At 36.9% G+C, this 24,810-nt stretch overlaps 1 protein-coding gene across 1 annotated transcript in view; it reads left to right on the top strand.

Moving 5' to 3' along the window:
- Positions 1 to 24,810, top strand: part of LOC150082462 (piezo-type mechanosensitive ion channel component-like) — an 861,219-nt gene that overhangs the window by 140,751 nt on the left and 695,658 nt on the right. The window contains 1 exon segment of the mRNA XM_090377768.1: positions 14,488 to 14,610. Coding sequence (XP_090233894.1) covers positions 14,488 to 14,610 — 123 coding nt within the window.

The raw sequence follows: 24,810 nt of genomic DNA, 5'->3' as shown, positions 1-24,810 counted from the left end.
AGTACTGCAAAAACCTTGGGAGGTGCAATATGGCTACAGAAGCCGATGCGCCAACAACTACCAAATCAAAAAAAAAAAATATCCACTAGTTTTGTAAGACACGGAGGCACTTTTTTTCAAGATGATAACAAACTTCAAAGTTGAATTCAAAACCTTGTTAGAGTAGATGGATACAGTGCCTACTTTGTTTGTCCATTAATCATTAAGTATAATAAAAAATCATTTTGTCCAGTAAATCTCAAAATTTAAGCTGAAACCTTATATGGAGTTAAATGTCAAATTACTTTAATTCTGTTGTAGTTGATCTGTCTTCTCATTTCTTTTTTAAGTTTTCTATTTCATTTTATTTATTGCCAAGGCTGCTGCATTCAAAACATTTACTTAACCATATTGTTTGTTATTAGTGCTTTTTTTTAAACATTATTATGATTGATTGTTATTTAGTTGATATAATAATAATAATAAAATTATTTATTAATAGAGATGTACAGGGACACTATTTCTGCTACAGGCAACCTCCCATGTGAGAGGCTCAAGGGATGTTACAAATGCCTAGTTAAAGGACAGCTTTATTTTACAAGTATACATTGCATTTCAAAAATATATGCAGGAAATTCCCGAGTTTTATATAGGGCCAAAAATAAGGGGGAAAAGTTATAAATGGATGTTTAATTCAAACATCCATTTATAATTCAAAATTTATAATCCTTCTTTAATTCAAAATTTAAAAAAAAAACAACTATCGTGTGTTTTGAATGGGAAAAAAATAATAAATAAATAAGAATAAGCAGACACATACTCATTAAAATGTTTATTCCTTCTAGGTACATCTGTTTATTCTTATTTAGAACTCCATAGCATTTTTAAAATTCTAACGTCCGTAATTGTTAAATCAGATATTTGTGTTAATATGGACCCCAGAATATGTTATAGCGCTTTTTAGCTTTTTTACATTTGTTTGAAATACCCCCGCACACACACAGTAAAATTACAGCATTCTGATGATCTGGAAAATCCAGTATTCTGGCATCCGAACATTACTAGTCCTGTTGCAAACTGTAAATATCCTTCCCCCCTTCCCATGAATTCCCCAATATTTAATTAATTCCAGTTCAATCCCTATCACCTTTCTGGACTGCATTTCTGCCACCATAGCCACCACCCATCATTACTATTATTTTTATACTACATTTCTATTTTCACATTCTTAGTAAATGAAAGAGCATCAAGGCTCAATATATGTTCTACGTTATTAATCAATTTACAACTAATGAGAGGAATTATAGGCATGCAAAACGCTTCTTTCCTAACACTCTGCTTGAATAAAAGAATTTAAAATAACTTAATGAATTCTATACATGCAGAGAGAAAACATTAGCGATCAAACGTACATACCTGGAATCTGTTGTTCTAGAGCTCTAAACCCGACACCAAAATACATCTGATCACCAACAAATATCAATGAGTGAAAGAAGACTGTCTATAATTAAAAACAAATACAAATCTATAAATAAAAACAATGCAAATCTATTCTAAATTTTAGAATAGATTTGTATTTCTTTTTAATTATAGACCCAATGCCTTCGTTTGCTCGTTGACATTTGTTCGTGGTCCAATGTATTTTGGTGTCAGGATTAGAGCTCTTGAACCACAGATTCTGGGTATGTTTGATCACTGTTTTCTCTCCAAGTGTAGAGAATTCATTTAGTTTTTTTAAATTCTTTTATTCAAGGAGAGTGTTAGGAAAGAAGCGTTTTGCATGTCTATATTGAGGTAATTCCTCTCATTAGTTGTAAATTTTCATATTCAATATTAATATAGGATCATTAATCTGAGATTATCATCTGTTGGACTAAAAAAACTTCATCAATAACAAACACTTTATTTAATCTTATTTTTGTATGTTTTTCTTATGTTTATATTCCTGAATATATTTCTAAATTTTACCAATATTTCTAGAATGAATTACCAATGTTCCAGAATGAATTACCATGCTGATGGTCTGAGGGAAGGTCTCTAACAATTGGTTATCCTTTATTTGACCCTAAAAATTATCCAATATCAATCAGATCTAATATATATTTATAGTATAAGCCCAATTATTCAGCATCTATGAGGATTTGAAGAAGAGGTGGTGGTTTCTGCTTGCATGAATTTGCTGCTTGGATAAGAATTTCTTTTACCTGGTGAAAGATATAATTAAATACCATAATGTGAAGTTAAACTTCTTGGTCACAAATGTATACTTTATTTCCTTGGCTGAACTTTAAAACGTCTTTCACATTTCTAATCAATGAAAACGTATCACCAGTTATGCTTTTATATCATAAATTGTTGAAAAGGCAAGATCATACTTCTTCATTACAAATTTTCACTTTTTTATAATCTACAAATATCCTGTTTCTGATTTATTATTTTTTTTATCATTTGGAACTGCATAATATTTCTAAATTCAAAGTTCCATAACCATTCAGAATCAGACATGTTGGTAAAAAATGTAGGCATGCTAAGACATCTATATAATTTATATCTTTTAATGACCATCACTCATAAACTATATACCATAATCGTATGGTATAAGAATGGTCATTATAGAAATCTAGATTTTGTAGTGTTGTGTTATCATGACTATGTTTTTCACCAACAAGTGTCTGATGCTTATAACTAAATCTATATGCATTCAAGTAACATCTTGGGAACCTTTCCAGAACTCATTCTCAGATCATGTATAGGCTGTTAGCATTAGTAGAGGCATTTGATGCAAGAAAGCAAGCTTATGCAGCATCAGCCAAAAAAAAAAAAAACACTTCCACTTCACCCCTCTGTTCGTTCAAAATACCTGTCCAGCTGAGCCTTAAACTTATTTACGCTATCAACCTCCACCACAAGGGATGGAAGTCTGTTCCACCAACCAACCACACGCTGGCTAAAGGCAAATTTCCGCACGTCTATCCTACATCTGTCTTTCCTCAATTTGAATTTATGCCCTCTCAGGTGATTTTTCTGAGCTAGAGGAAGAATCCCATCAGCATTGAGCATGCTTAAACCATTCAAGGCTTTATACACCTCGCTGGTGCCTAGTCTCCAGACACTGTAATTTGCAAAGCTTAAGCCTTTCTTCGTAAGAGCACCCCTTTGTTCCATTCACTAATCTTGTTGCCCTTCTCTGTACTAGTTCCAGCAGCTCTACATCCTTCTTGAAATGAGGCCTCCAGACCTGTATACAGTACTCTAGGTGTGGCCTGACCATTGCTTTATACAATGGAATAATCACCTCCTTATCCCTGCTGGAAAAATTCCTGTATATCATTGACAATACTCCATGAGCTACTCTTGCAGCCCGTCTGCACTGCTCAGAGAACTTCATATCTGCCTGCACAACCACCCCCAAGTCCCTTTCATTCTCTACCACTGTCAATGTAGTACCACAGAGTTGATACGTTGCTCTGGGGTTGCTGTTTCCCATGTGTAGTACTTTACATTTGTCAATGTTAAACTTCATTTGCTACCTCTCAGCCCATCTGCTCAACCTTTCCAGATCCTGTTGCAGCAGCATAGTGTCAGTAGTGTCCTTGACAACCCTGCCAACCTTTGTATCATCTGCAAACTTGGACATTAAGCTTGATATACCATCATCAATATCATTTATAAATACAGAAAACAATAATGGACCCAACACTGAGTCCTGGGGGACTCCACTAATAACATTAGTCCAGGACGAGCAGTGTCCATTGATTACCACTCTCTGTTTTCTCCCCCTCAACCACCCCTTTATCCATAGCAGCAATTTGCCTCCAATGTCACACTGCTCCAATTTGTGTAGCAGTCTTCCATGTGCAACAGTATCAAAAGCCTTTCTAAGATCCAAGTATATAATATCAAAGTTATTCCCTGCATCCAGTTCTTTTGTGACTGCATCATAGTATCCAATCAAGTTGGTCAGGCAAGACTTCCCCTTAACAAAACCATGCTGTGTCTGAGCTATAACTGAAGTCTTGTCTAAATGATCCTGCAGTGCTTCTTTAACCAGTGCCTCCATTAATTTTCCTGGAACAGAAGTTAAACTCACAGGTCTATAATTACTTGGGTCAGCCTTTGATCCTCCTTTGTGAATTGGGGTCACATTTGCACATTTCCAGTCTATGGGTACCTCCCCTGAGTCCAAGGAAGCTCTCATAATTATGGCTAAGGGTTTGCTTACTTCCTTTGCTGCCTCCTTTAATATAACTGGATAGATCCCATCCACCCCGGGTGCCTTTCTTGTGTTTATCTTCAACAGTTTTTCCTCCACTTTACTCCCAGTTATTTCAAGATTCTGTAGCTCACTGCTAGAGTTGAATACACCTCCGGCATTCCCCTTGCTGAATAACTCCTCATGTGTGAATGTCGATGCAAAATATTCATTTAGTTTGTTAGCTACCTGAGCAGGATCATCAACAGTTGACCCATCAATATCAAGTGGACCAATCTGATTCATCCCCTTCCTTCTAGAGTTTACATAAGTAAAGAACTCTTTGCTGTTTTTCTTTGCATCCCTTGCCAAGGATTTCTCGTAATCTGCCTTCGCCTGCCTAACCTCCTTGCCAGCCTCCTGCTTGTCAAATGTTTCAATTCTGACTATGCATTCTAAATTGAGACATTTGGCAAGCAGGAGTCTGACAATAGCCTATGTATAGTCTGAAGATGGGTTTTAGCAAGGTTCCCGAAATGTTAGCTTAATGTATAGGGATTAAATTATAAGATAAATGAACTATCTTAATATTCACATGGTATAAAAGTGATCATTATAGGAATCTAAATTTCATGGAAAACGACCACATAACATCCTTCTCCAACTATATTGACATATCTAAATTTTTCAGACAATTGTTTTAGATATCATAATGAATGAATGAATGAATGAATGGATGGATGGGTAATGGATGTAATCACCTGTGCTCAATTAACTGATATTTTTATGGTGGTCACTTTTGATGTAATATAAACACTAAATGTGGAATTTTACAGCTTTTTAAAATAATTTTTTCAAGTTAATTTTTTAATACAGTGGATTCTGGTTATTTGGTTAATCGGGGCAGCCGTTTATTTGGGGCAAATCTAAAAAAACAGAAAACAATCGAGAAAATAGCCAGGGTTTACTTCGCTTAATTGGGACAGCATGCCGTTTAATCAGGGCAGAGACCACAGCACTGGAGATTATCCTATGATTGTCTCCGATGGTACCACGTGGTTCGTTCGAAATTCTGGAGGTCACAACCATAAAACAATAAAAACAATTAGCAGTCACCTGTTTATTGGACTTTTCTGTTAGTGAAATCTATCATAAATGGACTGTAAACTTGATCTTATTGAATTTGCGATAATACCGAGAGCTGGAATTCTGTGGGTTATTATGGTGAAATGTGTTTACACTTCCATGAAATCTTCAATCATATAAAAAAATTAATTTTCAGCTGTTCTCTTCATTCCTATTTTTAAAGCTTTGTAACTTGTTACTCCATTCTCACTTGCGTGTATCATGTTACTTGCAATTTGTGTGTGGCGTGTTCTTTGTTATTGATTGCTTATCTTTTTACTGTTTTAAATTTTAATCCCCACCCACAAATGTCAGTGAACAGAAATGTCAACTAGTTTGTATGTACATATTACAGTACGTATTAATTATTCCGATTATCACGTATATTATTCTGATTTTCACGTATCATTTAATTTTTTTAATTGGTAAGGTAATTAAGGTTAAATTTGTGCTTAATATATCTTTGCTTTTATAGCCTGTGGATAATATTCCTCCTATTTTCGCTAATTAGAATCGCTGTTTAATAGAATTAAAATTCAATTCAAAAACGTGATCACAATGACCGGCGCTTACTGTACATCGTATAGTGAACGGTACTTTACTATGTTGAGTTCGTCGTAACGTGATTTGATTGTACAGTGAACCAGTTGTAAAAAAAGGGGGGGGGGATACATTGTATTTTTAACTATTTACGTGAAACTTGGATAATTGGGGCAGCCGCTTAATCGGGCCAAAATGCACTAGTCCTGATGTGTCCCAAATAACTGGAATGGACTGTATTTGTTTTCTTAAACATTTTTATTTAATGTATATTTTTATAATGTTTGATCATTAAATTCATGGTCTTTGCTAACTGGGTGGTTAGGTAGGTAGTAGTAGTAGTAGTGGCATTTGATGCAAGAAAGCAAGTTTATGAGCTTATGCAGCATCAGCTAAAAAAAATCACACCATTCCCTCCAAATGCCTGTCCAGTTCCTCCTTAAATTTATTTAACCTATCAACTTCCACAACGACAGATGGAAGTTTGTTCCAGCAATTAACCATCCGCTGGCTAAAGGTAAATTTCCGCACATCTATTCTGCATCTGTCTTTTCTTAATTTGAATGTATGCCCACTTAGGTTCATAATCTGAACAAGTGGAAGGATCCCATCAGAATTCAGGGTGCTCAACCCATTCAAGGCGTTATACACCTCAATCAGATCACTGCGCAGGTGCCTAGTCTCCAGCCACTGCAATTTGCAGAACTTAAGCCTCTCTTGTTAAGAGGATCCCTTCATTCCTCTTACCAATCTTGTTGCCCTTCTCTTACACGCTCAAGTAAATCTTCATCCTTCCTAAAATGAGGGCTCCAGACCTGTATGCAGTACTCAAGGCATGGCTTGACTATTGCCTTATACAGAGGGGACAATCACCTCCTTTTCCCTGCTAGCAAAATTCATATATATCATTGACAAAACCCCATGGCCTGAATGGCAAGCCTTCTGTGAGATGGAGTAGCTTTATATTCCTAGTTATGATACTTAGTTTAATTTTTAACTTAGATAGAGATTTTGTAGGTTATTACTTAGTATCGGTATGGGTGTCCAATCCACATGTTTTACAAGTTTTGCAGCTCCGGCGAATGGGAAGTTTTTACCTATATTTAGCCGCTTTATTGACTAATTGTTATATTAAATTATTTTCTATAGGAAGCTTATAGACCTAGTCAAGATCCTTGGTTTATTCTGAATTGAGACAGTGAGATTTTGGAAGTTAATTAATACTTAGTGTCCGTAGATTTACCATTCATAACTTGCCGCCATTGTTAAATGATACAATGTTATATTCCATACTGGATAGCATTAGTTTAGTATAGTACAGTATATAATATTATCAATTAATCAGTAAAATTTATTAATCTTGTTAAACTTCATTGTCAATTAAATTGTACTTTTTAACTAAATACATATAACGACTTAGATTTTATAAATGTAACATTATTAATTAATACATAACTTGATACGGAAGTTATATAACGAAATTCGGAGATAATACTCGATACTGAAAAAAAAAATATATAGATGTATAGTGTTATAACTGTGTTGGCGTATATAAGTTTAGGGTTATAATTTTGTACTGAAATTGAAATTGATTCGAAATCATGATTCAGACCAGAGCAGCAAAGCAAAAGGCTCAAGCTAATGGGAGTGCTGTGGCTCAGGGGGAACTGAGGGAGGTAGTTGCCATCTGAATCACAGCCTTTTAAAATGCACTGCTTGCTTGATGTTTGTAGAACAATCAGGTACGGAACATGATATTGCCAAGGGGAATGTCTTTGTGTGTGCGATGTAAGGAGTGTGAGGAAATCAGGCGACAACTCAGCATTGTCATGAGCCTATATCAGAGCTTGATATATCAGAGGACAGGGTGGATGCCCTCGAAGGATCTAAATTGAGGGGCCCATCAAACTCTCAGCTGACCACATCAATGCCAGAGCTTGCACTTGATCATCATGCAACACAGCGGCAACCCCCCAAGGCAGAATGCGCTGGTTCCACAAGAACTAGTAGTTGTTGGTGACTCTATCGTCAGGGAAACAGGGAACATGGTATATAAAAAGGTTAGGTGGAACAGGATCAGAGTATGTCTTCCAGGGGCAAAGGTTGATGATGTTGAATAGCAGATATCATCTTTTAACAACACAAAAGGTGATGTTGTTGTACACATTGGCACTAATGATATTAAGAGTAGGTGACCGATGAAATTACTTAACAAGTACAGGTCACTGTTAAAAAAAAGCCATGAATTAAGGTTAAATTTGAAAGTGTCTGCAATTCTGCCCAGACACGATAGGAGGGAGTATATGATGAGAGAGCCTTGTCGATCAATTCAGCCCTGGAGAGGTTGTGCAAGGCTCAAAGGGTAGAATTTTTTCCAACCTTGTCTATGTACTTGTTAACAGGAGAGACTGCTTCTACAGGGATGGGATACACTTAAATAGAACGGGTGCAAGAATATTTGCTGATGCTATCATTGCAGTGTTAGGTGGTCTAAAAACTGCCAGTTTGGGGGGGGATACAAGGACTAATAGATTAATAGTAAGGGGCCTCCATAGCCAGGTGGGAAGGAGCAGCAGTTCGTAGCACACGCTTCTTGATTAAACCGGGGTTCGAGCCCGTCACCACCAAATACGGAGGATGCGGAAAGGTCAAGGAATGACCACCGCATATCCCGGAGCAATATGGCCTTAGTTGCTAATGCTCCTAAAAACCAAATAACAAACAGATTAACAGTAGCCACTGGCAGAGGTGAAAGTGATCCTTGCACTGCTTCTATTGGAATGAGCAGCAGCCTGGAAAACAAGATGCAGGGTATTTCAGAGACTGATGGGAGTCATTGCAGTGAAAGTAAACACATGGGTTGTGTTAGGGTTGCTAAGAATAGGAACAGGTGCATGTATACTTGCGTATACACCAATGCTAGGAGTTTGGTAAATAAATTTGACGAATTTGAGGTTTTGGTTAAAACATCAAAGGCAGATATTGTTGGGATATCGGAGATGTGGTGTCACACAGATATAAGGAATGCAGAACTAAAATTTGTGTTACAGGAAGGATAGACGGGATAGGAAGGGAGGAGGAGGAGGGGTTATGTTATTAGTTAAGAAACACATGAAATCCAAGGAAGTGCAGCCAGTCGACATTGTTGGACAGTGCAGTGTCGAGTCAATTTGGTGTGACATAACCATTGGGAGATCAAAATTGAGAGTAGGAGTGTGTTATAGGCCAAATGACTGAGTATAATAAGAAACTGTACAGGGAAATGGAGTGGGCCAGTAACTCAGAGTCTTATATTGGGGGATTTTAAATTTCCAGATATTGACTGGTATTTGTGGGTTGGTCACTCACACACTAGCAGTGCTTTTGTGGATTTATTGGATGATTGTTTTCTACATCAGCATGTTCGGGAGGCAACTAGAGGGAGTAATACTTTTGATCTTGATCAGTAGTGATTCTTCATGCATTAAGAATCTGCAGATAAAGGAACCACTAGGTGGCCATGATCACAGTGTGCTGTAGTGGGATTTACTCAAAGAGGTAACTACCATCAGGGGTTAAGGGAAGGGTGTTTGCTTTCATGAAGGTAACTACGGTGGTCTGAGACAGTATTTAAATTCTATATGGTGGTACCAACTAATGATGTTACCAACAGCAAAATCAAAATGGGAGGCATTAAAAGAATTAATATTGGAAGCTACTGGGCTTTACATACCAACTAAGAAATATTGTTCAAGGGTTTATCCCTAAATGGATGTCAGATGAATTAATGAGACATATGGCAGAGAAAAAAAAAATGCATGGGATACATATAAATTAATGGGTGACATTGGAAGCCTATGATAGATATAAACTGGTCTGCAACCAAGTCACAAAGGACATTAGGCAGGCAAAGGCAAATTTTGAGAAATCTTTGGCAAAGGATGCAACGAAAAACAACAGAGTTCTTTACCTCTGTAAACTGTAGAAGGAAAGGGATGAATCAGATTGGTCCAGTGGATATTGATGGATCAACTGTTGATGATCCTGCTCAGGTGGCTAACAAACTAAATGAGTATTTTGCATCTACATTTACACACGAGTGAGAGGGGAATGCCAGAGGTGAATTAAACTCTGGCAGTGAGCTAGATGATTTTTTTATAACTGAGAGGAACGTGGAGGAGAAATTGTTGAAGATAAACATAAAAAAGGGAATCAGTGGACAAAGTAAATATATGGGCTGTGTTAGGTAACTAAGAGTAGAAACGGTTGCATGAATACTTGCAAGTACACCAATGCTAGTAGTATAGTTAATAAATTCAATGAGCTTGAAGTGCTAGTCAAGACATCAAAGGCAGATATTATTGGGATATCAGAGACATGGTGTCACACAGACATAAACAGGGCAGAACTGGAATTTGGGTAGTACAATGTGTACAGAAAGGATGGACAGGACAGAAAGGGAAGAGGGGTTATGCTATTAGTTAAGAAACACAAAATCTAAGGAAGTGCATCCAATTTATGTGGGTGGACAATGCAGTGTTGAGTCTATTTGGTGTGACATAAGCACTGGGAAAGGGAAAAATGAGACTAGGTGTGTGTTATAGTCCAAATGAATCTGATGAGTATAATGAGCAATTGTGCAGAGAAATAGTGTGCCAGTAAATCAGTGTCTTATAATGGGGGATTTAATTTGCCAGCGATTGACTGGAATTTGTGGGTTGGTCACTCACACACTAGCAAGGCTTTTGTGGATTAATTGGATGATTGTTTTCTACAGCAGCATGTTCGATAGGCAACTAGAGTTATTAATACCGTTGATCTGATTATCAGTAGTGATTCTTCATGCATCACGAATTTGCAGATAAAGGAACCACTAGGTGGCAGTGATCAGTGTGCTGAAATGGGATTTACTCAAAGATGTAACTACCATCAAGTGGAAAGGGAAGGGTTTTTGCTTTTGTAATGGTGACTACGGTGGTCTGAGACAGTATTTAAATTCTATACAGTGGGATCAACTGATGATGTTACCAACAGGAAATTCAAAATGTGAAGCATTCAAAGAATTAATCTTGGAAGCTACTAGGCTTTTCATACAAACAAAGAAATATTGTTCAAGATATAGGCCTAAATGGATGTCAGATGAACTAATTAGACACGTGACAGAGAAGAAAAATGCATGGGATACATATAAATTAACATGTGACACAGAAGCCTATGATAGATGTAAGCTGGTCTGTAACCAAGTTACAAAAGAGGTTAGGCAGGCGAAGGCAGATCACGAGAAATCTTTGGCAAAGTATGCAAAGAAAAACAGCAAAGAGATTTTTTACTTATGTAAAATCTAGAAGAAAGGGGATGAATCAGATTGGTCCATTTGATATCGATGGTTCAACTGTTGATGATCCTGCTCAGGTAGCTAACAAACTAAATGAATATTTTGCATCGACATTCACACATGAGGAGTTATTCAGGGAGGGGGAATGCCAGAGGTGTTTTCAGCTCTGGCAGTAAGCTAGATAATTTTCTAACAACTGAGTGAAGTGGAGGAGAAATTATTGAAGATAAACATAAGAAAGGCACCTAGTGTGGATGTAATCTATCCAGTTATATTAAAGAAGACGGCAAAGGAAGTAAGCAAACCCTTAGCCATAATTACAAGAGCTTCCCTGGACTCAGGAGAGGTACCCATGGACTGGAGATGTGCAAATGTGACCCCAATCCACAAAGGAGGATCAAAGGGAGATGCAGGTAATTGAAGAACTGTTAGTTTAACTTCTGTTCCAGGGAAGTTAAAGGCTAAAGAAGCATTGCAGGATCATCTAGACAAGACTTCAGTTATAGCTCGGACCAGCATGGTTTTGCTGAGGGTAAGTCTTGTCTGACTAATTTGATTGGATACTATGATGTGTCACAAAGGAACTTGACGCAAAGAATAACTTTGATATCATATTTTTGGATCTTAGAAAGGCTTTTGATACTGTTGCACATTTAAGACTGCTGCACAAATTGGAGCAGTGTGGCATTGGAGGCAAATTGCTGCTATGGATAAAGAGATGGTTGAGTGGGAGAAGAAGACAGAGAGTGGTAATCAATGGACACTGCTCTTCTTGAACTAATGTTATTAACGGAGTACCTCAAGGTTCAGTGTTGTGTCCATTTTGTTTTCTGTATTTATAAATGATATTGATGATGATATATCAGACTTAATGTCCAAGTTTGCAGATGATATGAATGTTGGCAGGGTTGTTAATGACACTAATGACAGTACACTGCTGCAACAGGATCTAGAAAAGTTGAGCAGATGGGCTGAGAGGTGGCAAATTAAGTTTAAAATTGTCAAATGTAAAGTGCTGCATATGGGAAGTAGTAATCCCAGAGTAACGTATCAACTCTGTGGTACCACACTAACAGTGGTAGAGAATGAAAAGGACCTGGGGGTAATTGTGCAGGCAGATATGAAGTTTTCTGAGTAGGGCAGATGCTCTGCAAGGGTAGCTCATGGTGTCTTGTCAATGATATACAGGAATTTTTCTAGCTGGGATAAGGAAGTGATTAACCCCTTGTATAAAGCAATGGTCAGACCACACCTTGAGTATTGTATACAGGTCTGGAGGCCTTATTTTACGAAGGATGTAGAGCTGTTGGAACGAGTACAGAGAAGGGCAACAAGATTAGTGAACAGAAGAAAGGGTTGCTCTTACAAAGAAAGGCGTAAGTTTTATTACAGCAAATTACAGTGTCTGGAGACTAGGCACCTGCCACGTGATCTGATTGAGGTGTGTATAAAGTCTTGAATTTTTTTGAGCATTCTCAATGCTGATGGGATTCTTCCTCTTGCTCAGAATAATTGCCCGAGTTATTCAAACTGAGAGGTCATAAATTCAAATTGAGGCAAGACGGTTTTAGGATAGATATTCGGAAGTTGGCCTTTAGCCAGCGAGTGGTTGATTGTTGGAACAAACTTCCATCTGTCTTTGTAGAAGTTGATAGCTTAAATAAATTCAAGGCAGAACTATACAAACATTTGGAGTGAGGGGATTGGTGAAATAAGGGTTTTTTTTTTTTTTTTTTTTGCTGATGTTATATAAGCTTGCTTTCTTTGCATCATGTGCCCTTGCTAATGCTTATCTAATAGTTAATGTGAACAAAGAGATTTCTTTTGGGAGGTAGTGTAAATGATTTTGTATATTAAGACTAGGTTACATAGAGTGCTTTTTTTTAGTGATTCATTTATATGTCAGGTTAAAATAAGTCTGATCAGAAGTGAGAAGGATAGGGTCAATGTTTAAGGTGTTAATGTTTAAAATCAGACAGAGCAGAAAGTGCATATCTACTTGATGAAGTCTTTTGAGATCAGAAATAATTTAGGCTTGAATTAATGAGAATGTCAGAAAATTTGCCACTTAGTTACTTCCCAGATAACAGGACAATAGACTTTTCAATTATACAGTTTACTCTGGAGGGATAAATTTGAGTTTAATTAATTCTGCATCAAATGATGAGTAGCTAAGCATTCAGCCTTGATTGTTTTTGTGGTGAATTCCTCAAAGCCAACTTTGAGGAAATCATACCAGTTCTGCAGAATTAAGAAATTGAATTGACACTAAAAATGAAATATTTCAGTGCATAATTGAAAGAACACCATTAAAAGTTATCTACAAATTGCAGCCTAAAAATAAAAAAAAAAGAGCCCTAATTTTGTAGGATTGTATTTATCATAGAAAACTCATAATTATTGTATAATTTAAGTAGCTTATGGTTTTACATGCAGAATCATCTGCATTTAATTTTTTTACTATTTATTAATATTATTTTTACAAAGTGTATATTCATGTCCCTTTGCTTTTAATTTTATGGGCCATGAGCAGCTGTGATGCAAGTTCAACATTATAGCAAAAATGCATATATAATTAAGAGAAAATGAGTATTTAGAGTTTGAAATTGAGGCTGAAAATTTAGGTAAGAACTTGGGTGAGCTTGCCTTCCTATTGTGAATGCCATTGTAGTTTTGGCTGATTAACAATATGCGTAAATTATATAGCATCATCTAGGTAGATATGGGAATTAACATTTTAGAATATACAGTTTCATCCAATCTTTGTCCTCCCCTCTGCAGCTTGGCGAGATTTAATTCTTCTCATTAAACAAATTAAAATCAATTATATGCCATGATATCAGTATTGTGTAGACCATAATTTTTAACTTGCTTTACTTAATGTTATGACTCTACATCATTAAATAACTGAAGGAAAACAAAATACCTACTTACAGAGACTGCAGGCTAAAGTTTATGCAAATGATTTTCTGCACATAATCTCTAGAAGTGCTAATGAAATCACTTTTGAAGTTGTTCTGAAATTGCTGGTGTTGATTTTTCCATTTGGTTGCCTATTTTGTTTGCTCTAATCTTTTAATATTAATAAAGGTTCTGTTATAATATACATTTCTTACAGCTGAAAATGAGTATAGTGTTATCATATAATTATCTTTGTCATAATAATACATGGAGTTAATTACACATGTAAAGTTTCTTTTCTGTTTGATAAAACAAACAAATACACCATTATATTGATTATTTTTTTATTATAATAAATTTAGGAATAAGCAAAAGAAGTTTCTTACGAAATACCATTTTTAAAGGAAATTCTGCTAATATTTATTTATTTTTTTAGATTGTGGAACATGTTTATGAAGGTGAACGCACAATAAACCCTCAGATTTCTTACCAAAGTTCCCAAAACTCTGCAGGAAGTGCGATCTGTCACAACCGTCGCCAACACAGAAGAGATTCTAAGGTATTATGTAATTTCTTCTGTGCTTCCTTATTTTGATAAGAGCATTCACTTTCATTCTTTTAATAGGTATTGTATTTAAATTGTTATTATAATTGCAAAATTTACTTACATAGTTTTTTCATGATTAACAGAAAGAAAGGAATGGTGGTGACGAAACATTTTTTATAAGATTAAAAAAAAAAAAAATTGTAATAGGAAGAAAGTGCTGCATATTTTTTTCATTAACAGATTTAGAAATTAAAGAATGTGGAATTTTTACACAGAAATTTTCATCCTTTAACAGGATTACTTTATTTATATAGAGGTAACTTTTATAAGACTACAAATTTTGAAAGCAGTATTGGTCTGATTGTATATATTTCTCTTTCCTGCAACATACATTGTTTGTTTAGTCTCTGTATATGACACATTGTGTGGAATTCTAGGGGATCAGACAATGGTACAATACTCAATAATAGGATCAAAATATTTACCATGCTACTGAAAGGTGATGTAGTATGTTTAATAAGACCAAGAAAATGAAAAAATTAAGGAACAATGCTAATTGTTCAGCAACTCATATGTCTTCTGAGGCTCATAAATCTTAATCTTTTTTACTGGTTTTTGCTGATGGCTTGATAAAAGTGATGCAGCCTGTGCTTATTTGCACTTTTTAAACATTGAGCCAGTATGAGATAAAGTTGAGGCTAGTGTTTTTTTTTTTTTTAATGAACCCCTCAAACACGAAGGCATTAAATCTATAGTACTTACCACTGTGTGTGGGTTGAAGGCTGAGAAGAGAGAAGTATCTGTTGATATTACACTTGAATTTCTGTAGCTTTAAAGTTTTGGGAAATAGATGTGAAGGAAGATTGTTTCAGAAAACATAAGTAGAACAAATAAATGAGCAAGAGGAAGAGTTGGTTTTGTGAGTTTGGAGTTGGACAGTGAATGGATTCTGACTGGTTGTGGAATGTGTTTGGACTAGTTTTAAAGAGAGCAGAGGAATTAGATGCCAGTATCCATGGAAGTATCTATAGAAAGGTCATTACTGTTATTGCAATTGACATATTGCAACATCAGAAGGAGGAACAGATGGTAAACAATTGTCAGATCAGTTGTCTGTGAATCCACATCTAGACAAAAGCCAATGTGATATCAAGAAGGCAATACTATTCAGCAAATGAGTTTCATTATGATTTTTGACCGGTATGTGATACCGCCATTCACTATTCCTTTGCCACTTCAATCTTTTTGTAAATTGTTTAATTCAGTGTGTAGGGGCATCCTGCATATTTAGATATGTTTCTCCAACCAATGCACAATACTGGTTTTCAGATATTGTACATTATTACTGTAAAATATACAATTAATACAATATTGGATAGAAGGCAATAGTCTGCAGTCTACAAAATTTGTTGGTCTGTGAATATTTAGTTTTAACTGTGCCTTTGAATTGTGTTAGAGAGGTCTTTGTTTTTGAATCACCGTTTTTTTTGGATTATTCTCCTTCATAGAAAATATTGACAACAGAGGTTTTAGGAACTGATAAGAACTAGTACACAAATGACTAAGTGTTCTTACTACAAATATATGTAGTCTGGCATGAATGATTGTACTATATGCCTATCTAGCTAATTTTTTCTTTATCTAGCTAAACTTTTTCCTTAGCTCTCTCTATGGCAGCCAGAAATATTCACTGGGTATTCTGGATTTTCTCCACTAAAGCAAGGTATAAATGCTCCTGGGTTTAATAGTTTTGCTTGTTTGCAAAGTAAAAAATGTCTCCGTAGCCGAGTGGTCAGGAGCATTATGCCTAAGGATGCTATGATTAGTATTATGCCTAAGGATGCAGAATTGCAAACCAATTCTGCATCCTTAGGCATAATAGTATTATCTACTTTGACACTGGGATTAAGTTACAAAGTAACCCATGGTGTTTAACTCTATTCTCTGAAGCCATGATAAAATTTTTGCATGATCAACCTACTTGTCATTAAATGAAGCAGATTATATGTTGATCTCCCCAGCTATGAGTTGACATCTGTCTTTGACTAAGGTATAGTCTTAATAACTATATGTGTATTTCAAACCTAGCTTCATGTTTAACAAGCAAATTTGGCTGAGTAATGTTCTTAAAAAAGGCTATAACATTGTAAACTTGGTTTCCCAATTTTCTCCTTTTTTTTTAAATTGCACCAGTTCAAGTCAACCTCCTGTAACCTACAAATTGAAAGAAACAATACGCACAAGTGAAAAGTGATATGTTATATATATGTTATAAAAGTGATATATATACAGGGTGATTCACTACCAGTGCGACAAACTAGCCGGAGGTGTAGGGGGCACAAAGACGAATCGGAATCACATAGCATTGCAGGGTCTGAAATGCCTTCGTCATGCTGTAGAGGACGTTGAATGGGAGGTCGGGTGAACAGCGATCCCGCTGGAAGTCAGCATTTGCGAACCAATTCCCGAGGCAGTAGGATGGACGAGTATTCAAACGTTGAACTGGCCGACATGCACCTCGCGTATGGAGCTGCGGACTGTAACGGGCGCGCCGCTCTGCGCTTGTATCAGGAACGTTTCCCGCACAGGCGTGCTCCTCATACGATTTTCGCACGTGTGCACAGAAGGTTACATGAGACTGGTTGTTTCACGAGAGGTACCATGAATCGAGAGCAAACAACGAGGATGCCAGACAATGAGGAGAATGTCCTACATCTTGCAGAAGGCAATCCGAGTAAGAGTACTCGAGCGATAGGCCAACGATTGGGTATTTCCCAATCCACTGTCTGGAGGATACTGTCAACAAACCAAATGAGTTCATACCATCTGCAACACGTCCAATCATTGGAGCCTGCGGAGGGAATAATCACCTCCTTATCCCTGCTAGAAAAATTCCTATATATCATTGACAATACTCCATGAGCTACTCTTGCAGCCTGTCTGTGCTGCTCAGAGAACTTCATGTCTATATCTTCAAACAGGCCTATGGGGCTGGGAAATCCATACTGCAATAATTAAAGACAAACACCAGCCAAGGAATTAAAAATTTTTACTATAAAAATAATAAAATAATGTGATACACTATCGCAAGACTAAAATATTACAATAAATTACGATAAAATAAACTGCGATAAAACGTTAAAAATATACCGAAGCAATAAAATTATCTAAAATAAACTGGATTAAAGGCGATAAAACCTGAAGCTTTCGGAGACTGCTGTCTCCTTCTTCAACAGTATAATATTACTGCAATGACACATCCTTAAGTAGCAGACCCATGGCACTCATGCACGTGGCCCATAAGACACATGGTCGGCATTCCCCACACGTGCATCGGAAACGAAAGTGGCTCTGGAGCATGTCAAACAGAACCGGTCATCCCGTCTGAGGACAACCGCCTCAAACAGGGGGTGTAAACGTGTCCCCCTGTTCCTGTTAATAGTATTACGACTGGTTCATCCAGTCGTAATACTATTAATGGTCGCATACGATCGATTCATCCAGTCGTAATACTATTAACAGGGACAGGGGGACACGTTTACACCCCCTGTTTGAGGGGGTGTAAATCCTAATCACATTCCATGTATTTACTTGTTCGATGATGACTCCCAGCAGCTCTTGAAATCCCCAGCAACCCGCTCTATAGGCTGCTGCTCATTACAATTGAAGCAGTGCAAGAATCACTTTCACCTCTTCCTGTGGCTACTGTTAATCTTTTAGTCTGTGAATCCCCTCAATCTAGCAGTTTTCTGACCCACCTAACACTGCCTCGATAGCATCAGCAGATATTTTTGCACCCTTTCTATTTAAGTGTATCTTATCCCTGTAGAAGCAGTCTCTCCTGTTAGCAAACATAGACCACTCTGAGAAAATTTTACCCAGTGAGCCTTGCACAATCTCTCCAGGGCCGAATTGATTGATAAGGCTCTCATCGTATACTCCCTCCTATTGATCTGTACTTGTTAAGTAAATCTGCAGGCGCCTCCGTAGCCAGGTGGTAAAGAGCACAAGCTTCTTGATTAGATCGGGTTCGAGCCCATCACCACCAAATACGGAGGATGCTGAAAGGTCAAGGGAATGACCACCACATATTCCTGGAGCAATATGGCTTTAGTTGCTAATGCTCCTAAAAAAAAACCAAACAACAACAAGTAAATCTGCAGATCTCTTACTCCTAAGGCAAGGCCATATTGTGAAAATATCGTAATATGAACCCAACAACACATTGTTGTTGACATAAGACTTAAATTTTGCTCAACACAAACTGTAGATTGCATTTTATATTCTTACTTTTTCTTAGTAGAGTAGAATTCCTGGTATCCAATACCTTGATTATACAGTAGAAATCCAGTTATCTGAAACTTTGGTTTTCCAAAATTTTTTTTTTTTTTTTTTTGTTTTATGTTTTTTTTTTCTCTAATTTCACTCAAACTGATACATTTAATATTTAACTGTAAGGAACAAAACTATCACATGAATATAATAAAAGTGTGATACCACTTATGCAGTGTTTAGCAGAAATAATTACCTATTTTAAAAGTGGTGTTCCATTTTGTAGCAGTTTCAGTGGGGCACTATGGTCTTTCCTGGAGTAGCATACACTAAAGCAGCGCTTCCCAACTGTTGTTCCCTGAGATGCGAACAAGTGTTTTGTGAAAAATTGAAGAGGCATTTAGAAATACCTCCAACACTTTTATTTGTTTATTTAATTGCAAAAAATAAATGTTAAAAATTTATAAATCCCACATTTCAAACCACATGCTATACAATATAGTGCACCCCGCTTTACGATATTAATCCACTCTCGAGAAACCATTGTATCGTGGAAATTAATGTGAACCAAATAACACATTGTTTTTTAGTTATTCGTTCCAAACCTCAGAAGTTGAAATTTTTGCAGTATAACTAAGTTATTTATCTCTCTAAAAGGTCATTTTATAATGTAAAGTTACCAATTCAAATCATTAAACGCATTACAGTTTCATCGTTATCATATGTTCTGTTATAAGAACCAATTTTGTGAACGGCTTTGTGGTATTTTTCTAAAGCACATTTCTGGAAGGCACAACCATAAAACAATGAAAACAATTTTCACTTTCTGGTTTATTGGAATAGTGCAAGTAATTATAAACTGGTAGTAAACTTGATGTTATTGCATTTGTGAAAATACCAATAGCTGGAATTGTGTGGGTTTTTATGTTATTAGGGTGAAATGTGTTTCCCTTTCACTGCAATCTTCAATCATATAAAAAACGTGAAGAATAAATTTTCAGAATCTTCTCTTCGTTCTTTTTTGTTTTTTAAAAGCTATGTAAACTTGGTACTCCCCGTGAATTGTGTTAGTTGCAGTTTCACTTGTGCTTATCTTGTTAGTTGGTTGCAATTTGTGCGTGCCATTAAAAAATGCTTATGCATGCTATCGTGAAACTTATAAAGTAAAGAGAAGAGATTTCCTTTGAATCAAATGCCTCTTGAAACAAGAAGACTACTTTTGCAACAAACCAATAAAGTGCTGACCCAACAATGAGTGATCAACGAGCGTGCATTTAATTGATAATAAAGAATAAACATTCTTTAACATTTGTTGTCATAAATAATTTTTTATATTATAATTTACTTGATTTTACAGGCTATGTTTTCATTTTTTGGATAAATAAATCACTGTTTAACCATAAACTAATTTAATTGTTGAGAACGTAAACACTGTTTTTATCATTGTCTATTGGAATCAATTCCTGCTTTGAGTTTTCACTTTACGAGCACATGTTAGGAACGAATTAACTTGTAAAGTGGGGAACTACAGGAATCCCTTGATTAGCACGATTAATTGGTTCCTCAAAAATGGCACGTTATGCAAAATTGAGCTAATCGAAGTTAATAATCAATACAAAATGGCCTAATTCCAAGACTTACAATATACCAATCAATATTTTTAAAAATACGTTTTTTTATGGCAATTTAATGTACATCAGTATAAAAGCAAAGGAAAATTATATTTGCAGGACAGTAATCGAACGTTTATTGAAATTAGCATTTGCATTAGTAGAGGCGTTTGATGCAAGAAAGCAAGCTTATGCAGCATCAGCCAAAAAAAAAAAAAAAAAAACCACTTCCAAAATACCTGTCCAGCTGAGCCTTAAACTTATTTAGGCTATCAACCTCCACTACAAGGGATGGAAGTCTGTTCCACCAACCAACCACCCGCTGGCTAAAGGCAAATTTCCGCACGTCTATCCTACATCTGTCTTTCCTCAATTTGAATTTATGCCCTCTCAGGTGATTATTCTGAGATATAGGAAGAATCCCATCAGCATTGAGCATGCTTAAACCATTCAAGGCTTTATACACCTCTATCAGATCACCTCGCTGGTGCCTAGTCTCCAGACACTGTAATTTGCAAAACTTAAGCCTTTCTTCGTAAGAGCACCCCTTTGTTCCATTCACTAATCTTGTTGCCCTTCTCTGTACTCGTTCCTGCAGCTCTACATCCTTCTTGAAATGAGGCCTCCAGACCTGTATACAGTACTCTAGGTGTGGCCTGACCATTGCCTTATACAATGGAATAATCACCTCCTTATCCCTGCTGGAAAAATTCCTGTATATCATTGACAATACTCCATGAGCTACTCTTGCAGCCCGTCTGCACTGCTCAGAGAACTTCATATCTGCCTGCACAACCACCCCCAAGTCCCTTTCATTCTCTACCACTGTCAGTGTAGTACCACAGAGTTGATACGTTGCTCTGGGGTTGCTGTTTCCCATGTGTAGTACTTTACATTTGTCAATGTTAAACTTCATTTGCCACCTCTCAGCCCATCTGCTCAACCTTTCCAGATCCTGTTGCAGCAGCATAGTGTCAGTAGTGTCCTTGACAACCCTGCCAACCTTTGTATCGTCTGCAAACTTGGACATTAAGCCTGATATACCATCATCAATATCATTTATAAATACAGAAAACAATAATGGACCCAACACTGAGCCCTGAGGGACTCCACTAATAACATCAGTCCACGATGAGCAGTGTCCATTGATTACCACTCTGTCTTCTCCCCCTCAACCACCCCTTTATCCATAGCAGCAATTTGCCTCCAATGTCACACTGCTCCAATTTGTGTAGCAGTCTTCCATGTGCAACAGTATCAAAAGCCTTTCTAAGATCCAAGTATATAATATCAAAGCTATTCCCTGCATCCAGTTCTTTTGTGACTGCATCATAGTATCCAATCAAATTGGTCAGGCAAGACTTCCCCTTAACAAAACCATGCTGTGTCCGAGCTATAACTGAAGTCTTGTCTAAATGATCCTGCAGTGCTTCTTTAACCAGTGCCTCCATTAATTTTCCTGGAACAGAAGTTAAGCTCACAGGTCTATAATTACTTGTCTCAGCCTTTGATCCTCCTTTGTGAATTGGGGTCACATTTGCACATTTCCAGTCTATGGGTACCTCCCCTGAGTCCAAGGAAGCTCTCATAATTATGGCTAAGGGTTTGCTTACTTCCTTTGCTGCCTCCTTTAATATAACTGGATAGATCCCATCCACCCCGGGTGCCTTTCTTGTGTTTATTTTAAACAGTTTCTCCTCCGCTTTACTCCCAGTTATTTCAAGATTCTGTAGCTTACTGCTAGAGTTGAATACACCTCTGGCATTCCCCTTGCTGAATAACTCCTTATGTGTGAATATCGATGCAAAATATTCATTTAGTTTGTTAGCTATCTGACCAGGATCATCAACAGTTGACCCATCAATATCAAGTGGACCAATCTGATTCATCCCCTTCCTTCTAGAGTTTACATAAGTAAAGAACTCTTTGCTGTTTTTCTTTGCATCCCTTGCCAAGGATTTCTCGTAATCTGCCTTCGCTTTCCTAACCTCCTTTGTAACTTGGTTGCATATCAACTTGTATCTATCATAGGCTTCTGTGTCATGTGTTAATTTGTAAGTATCCCATGCATTTTTCTTCTCTGCCATATGCCTCATTAGTTCATCTGACATCCATTTTGGCCTAAACCTTGAACAATATTTCTTAGTTGGTATGTAAAGCCTAGTAGCTTCCAAGATAAGTTCTTTGAATGCTTCCCATTTTGAATTTGCTGTTGGTAACATCATCAGTTGGTCCCACTGTATAGAATTTAAATATTGTCTCAGTCCATCGTAGTCGCCTTTACGGAAGCAATAACCCTTCCCTTTGCCCCTAATGGTAGTTACCTCTTTGAGTAAATCCCACTTCAGCACACTGTGCTGAAGTGGGATTTACTCAAATTGAAAAATTGAAATTGAAAAATTACAATATATAACTCACTTTATTTCTTCATAAAATATTTTGAAAGGCTGGTTTGTGCAGACTTTTCTTTCTTTCCTTCATTGTAAATTCACTTGTATGGATACACATCTTTTTCAATGTTCCTGCAAATTTGCATACTGCTCTCAATATCTGGGTCTGCATCCATGATTAGTTGTTTCAAATTTTCAGCTGCACGAAATATTCCTTCAAGTTCTTTTAATGCCAACTTCTTTTCTTGAACATTTTCTTCCTCGCAAATTTCCATCACGTCATATGCTCGTTGTTCATCAATATTAAGGAGGTCAGAATCACTTAATTAGTAGTAGTAGTGGCATGTGATGCAAGAAAGCATGTGTATGAGCTTATGCAGCATCAGCCAAAAAAAATCACACCATTTCCTCCAAATGCCTGTCCAGTTCCTCCTTAAATTTATTCAACCTATCAACTTCCACAATGACAGATGGAAGTTTGTTAAAGCAATTAACCACCTGCTGGCTAAAGGCAATTTTCGCACATCTATTCTTCATCTGTCTTTTCTTAATTTGAATTTATGGCTCCTTAGGTTCGTAATCTGAACAAGTGGAAGGATCCCATCAGAATTCAGCCTGCTCAACCCATTCAAGGCCTTATACACCTCAATCAAATCACTGCGCAGGTGCCTAGTCTCCAGCCACCACAATTTGCAGAACTTAAACCTCTCTTGGTAAGAGGATCCCTTCATTCCCCTCACCAATATTGTTGCCCTTCTCTGTACACGCTCAAGTAAATCTACATCCTTCGTAAAATGAGGCCTCCAGACCTGTATGCAGTACTCAAGGCATGGCCTGACCATTGCCTTATACAGATGGACAATCACCTCCTTTTCCCTGCTTGCAAAATTCCTATATATCATTGACAAAACCCAATGACTGTCCTGGCAGCCTGTCTGCATTGCTCAGAAAACTTCATATCTGACTGCACAATTACTCCCAGGTCTTTTTCATTTTCTACCACCTTAAGTGTACTACCACACAGTTGGTACTTTTCTCTCTGGTTACATCTACCCATATGCAGTACTTTGCATTTGTCAAGGTTAAACTGCAGTTGCCACTTCTTAGCCCATCTGCCCAAATTATCTAGATCCTATTGCAGTAGCACACCCATTAATCGTGCTAATCGATTAACAACCCTGCCAACCTTTGTATCATCTGCAAACTTCGACACTAAGCCTGATATACCTTCATCAATATCATTGATATAAATATACAAAACAACAGTGGAACCAACACCGAACCCTGTGGGACTCCACTAATAACATCAGTCCACGAAGAGCAGCACCCATTGATTACCACCCTCTGTCTTCTCCCACTTGACCATCCTTTTATCCATTGTAGCAACTTACCCTTAATACCATTCTGCTCCAATTTGTACAATAGTCTTCCATGCACAACAGTGTCAAAAGCTTTCCTGAAATCCAAATATATGATATCAAAATTATTTTTTGCATCCAGTTCCTTTGTAACCACATCATAATACCCTATCAAATATGTCAAAGACTTTCCCTTAACAAACCCATGCTATGTCTGAATTATTGCTGCAGTCTTGTCTAGATGATCCTGCAATGCATCTTTAACCAGTGACTCCATTATTTTACCCGGAACAGAAGGTAAACTAACTGCTCTGTAATTACTCTTGTCACCCTTCGATCCCCCCTTTGTGAATTGGGGATACATTTGCACATCTCCAATCCGTGGGAACCTCCCCTGAGTCTCATAATTATGGCCAAGGGTTTGCTTAGTTGCTTTGCCACCTCCTTTAATATAACTGGATAGATCCAATCCACCCCAGGTGTTTTTCAATTCCTACTATTAGTTCACACTCTCCCTATATATATATTTATATATCTTGTTCAAATTTTCAATCCTTAATAAAATACTTTTTATTCATCCAC

This window comes from Mastigoproctus giganteus, chromosome 7, assembly GCF_048544385.1.
Source record: "Mastigoproctus giganteus isolate SK-2022 chromosome 7, ASM4854438v1, whole genome shotgun sequence".
NCBI lineage: Eukaryota > Metazoa > Arthropoda > Arachnida > Uropygi > Thelyphonidae > Mastigoproctus > Mastigoproctus giganteus.
This window is presented reverse-complemented; position numbering and strand designations above follow the sequence as displayed.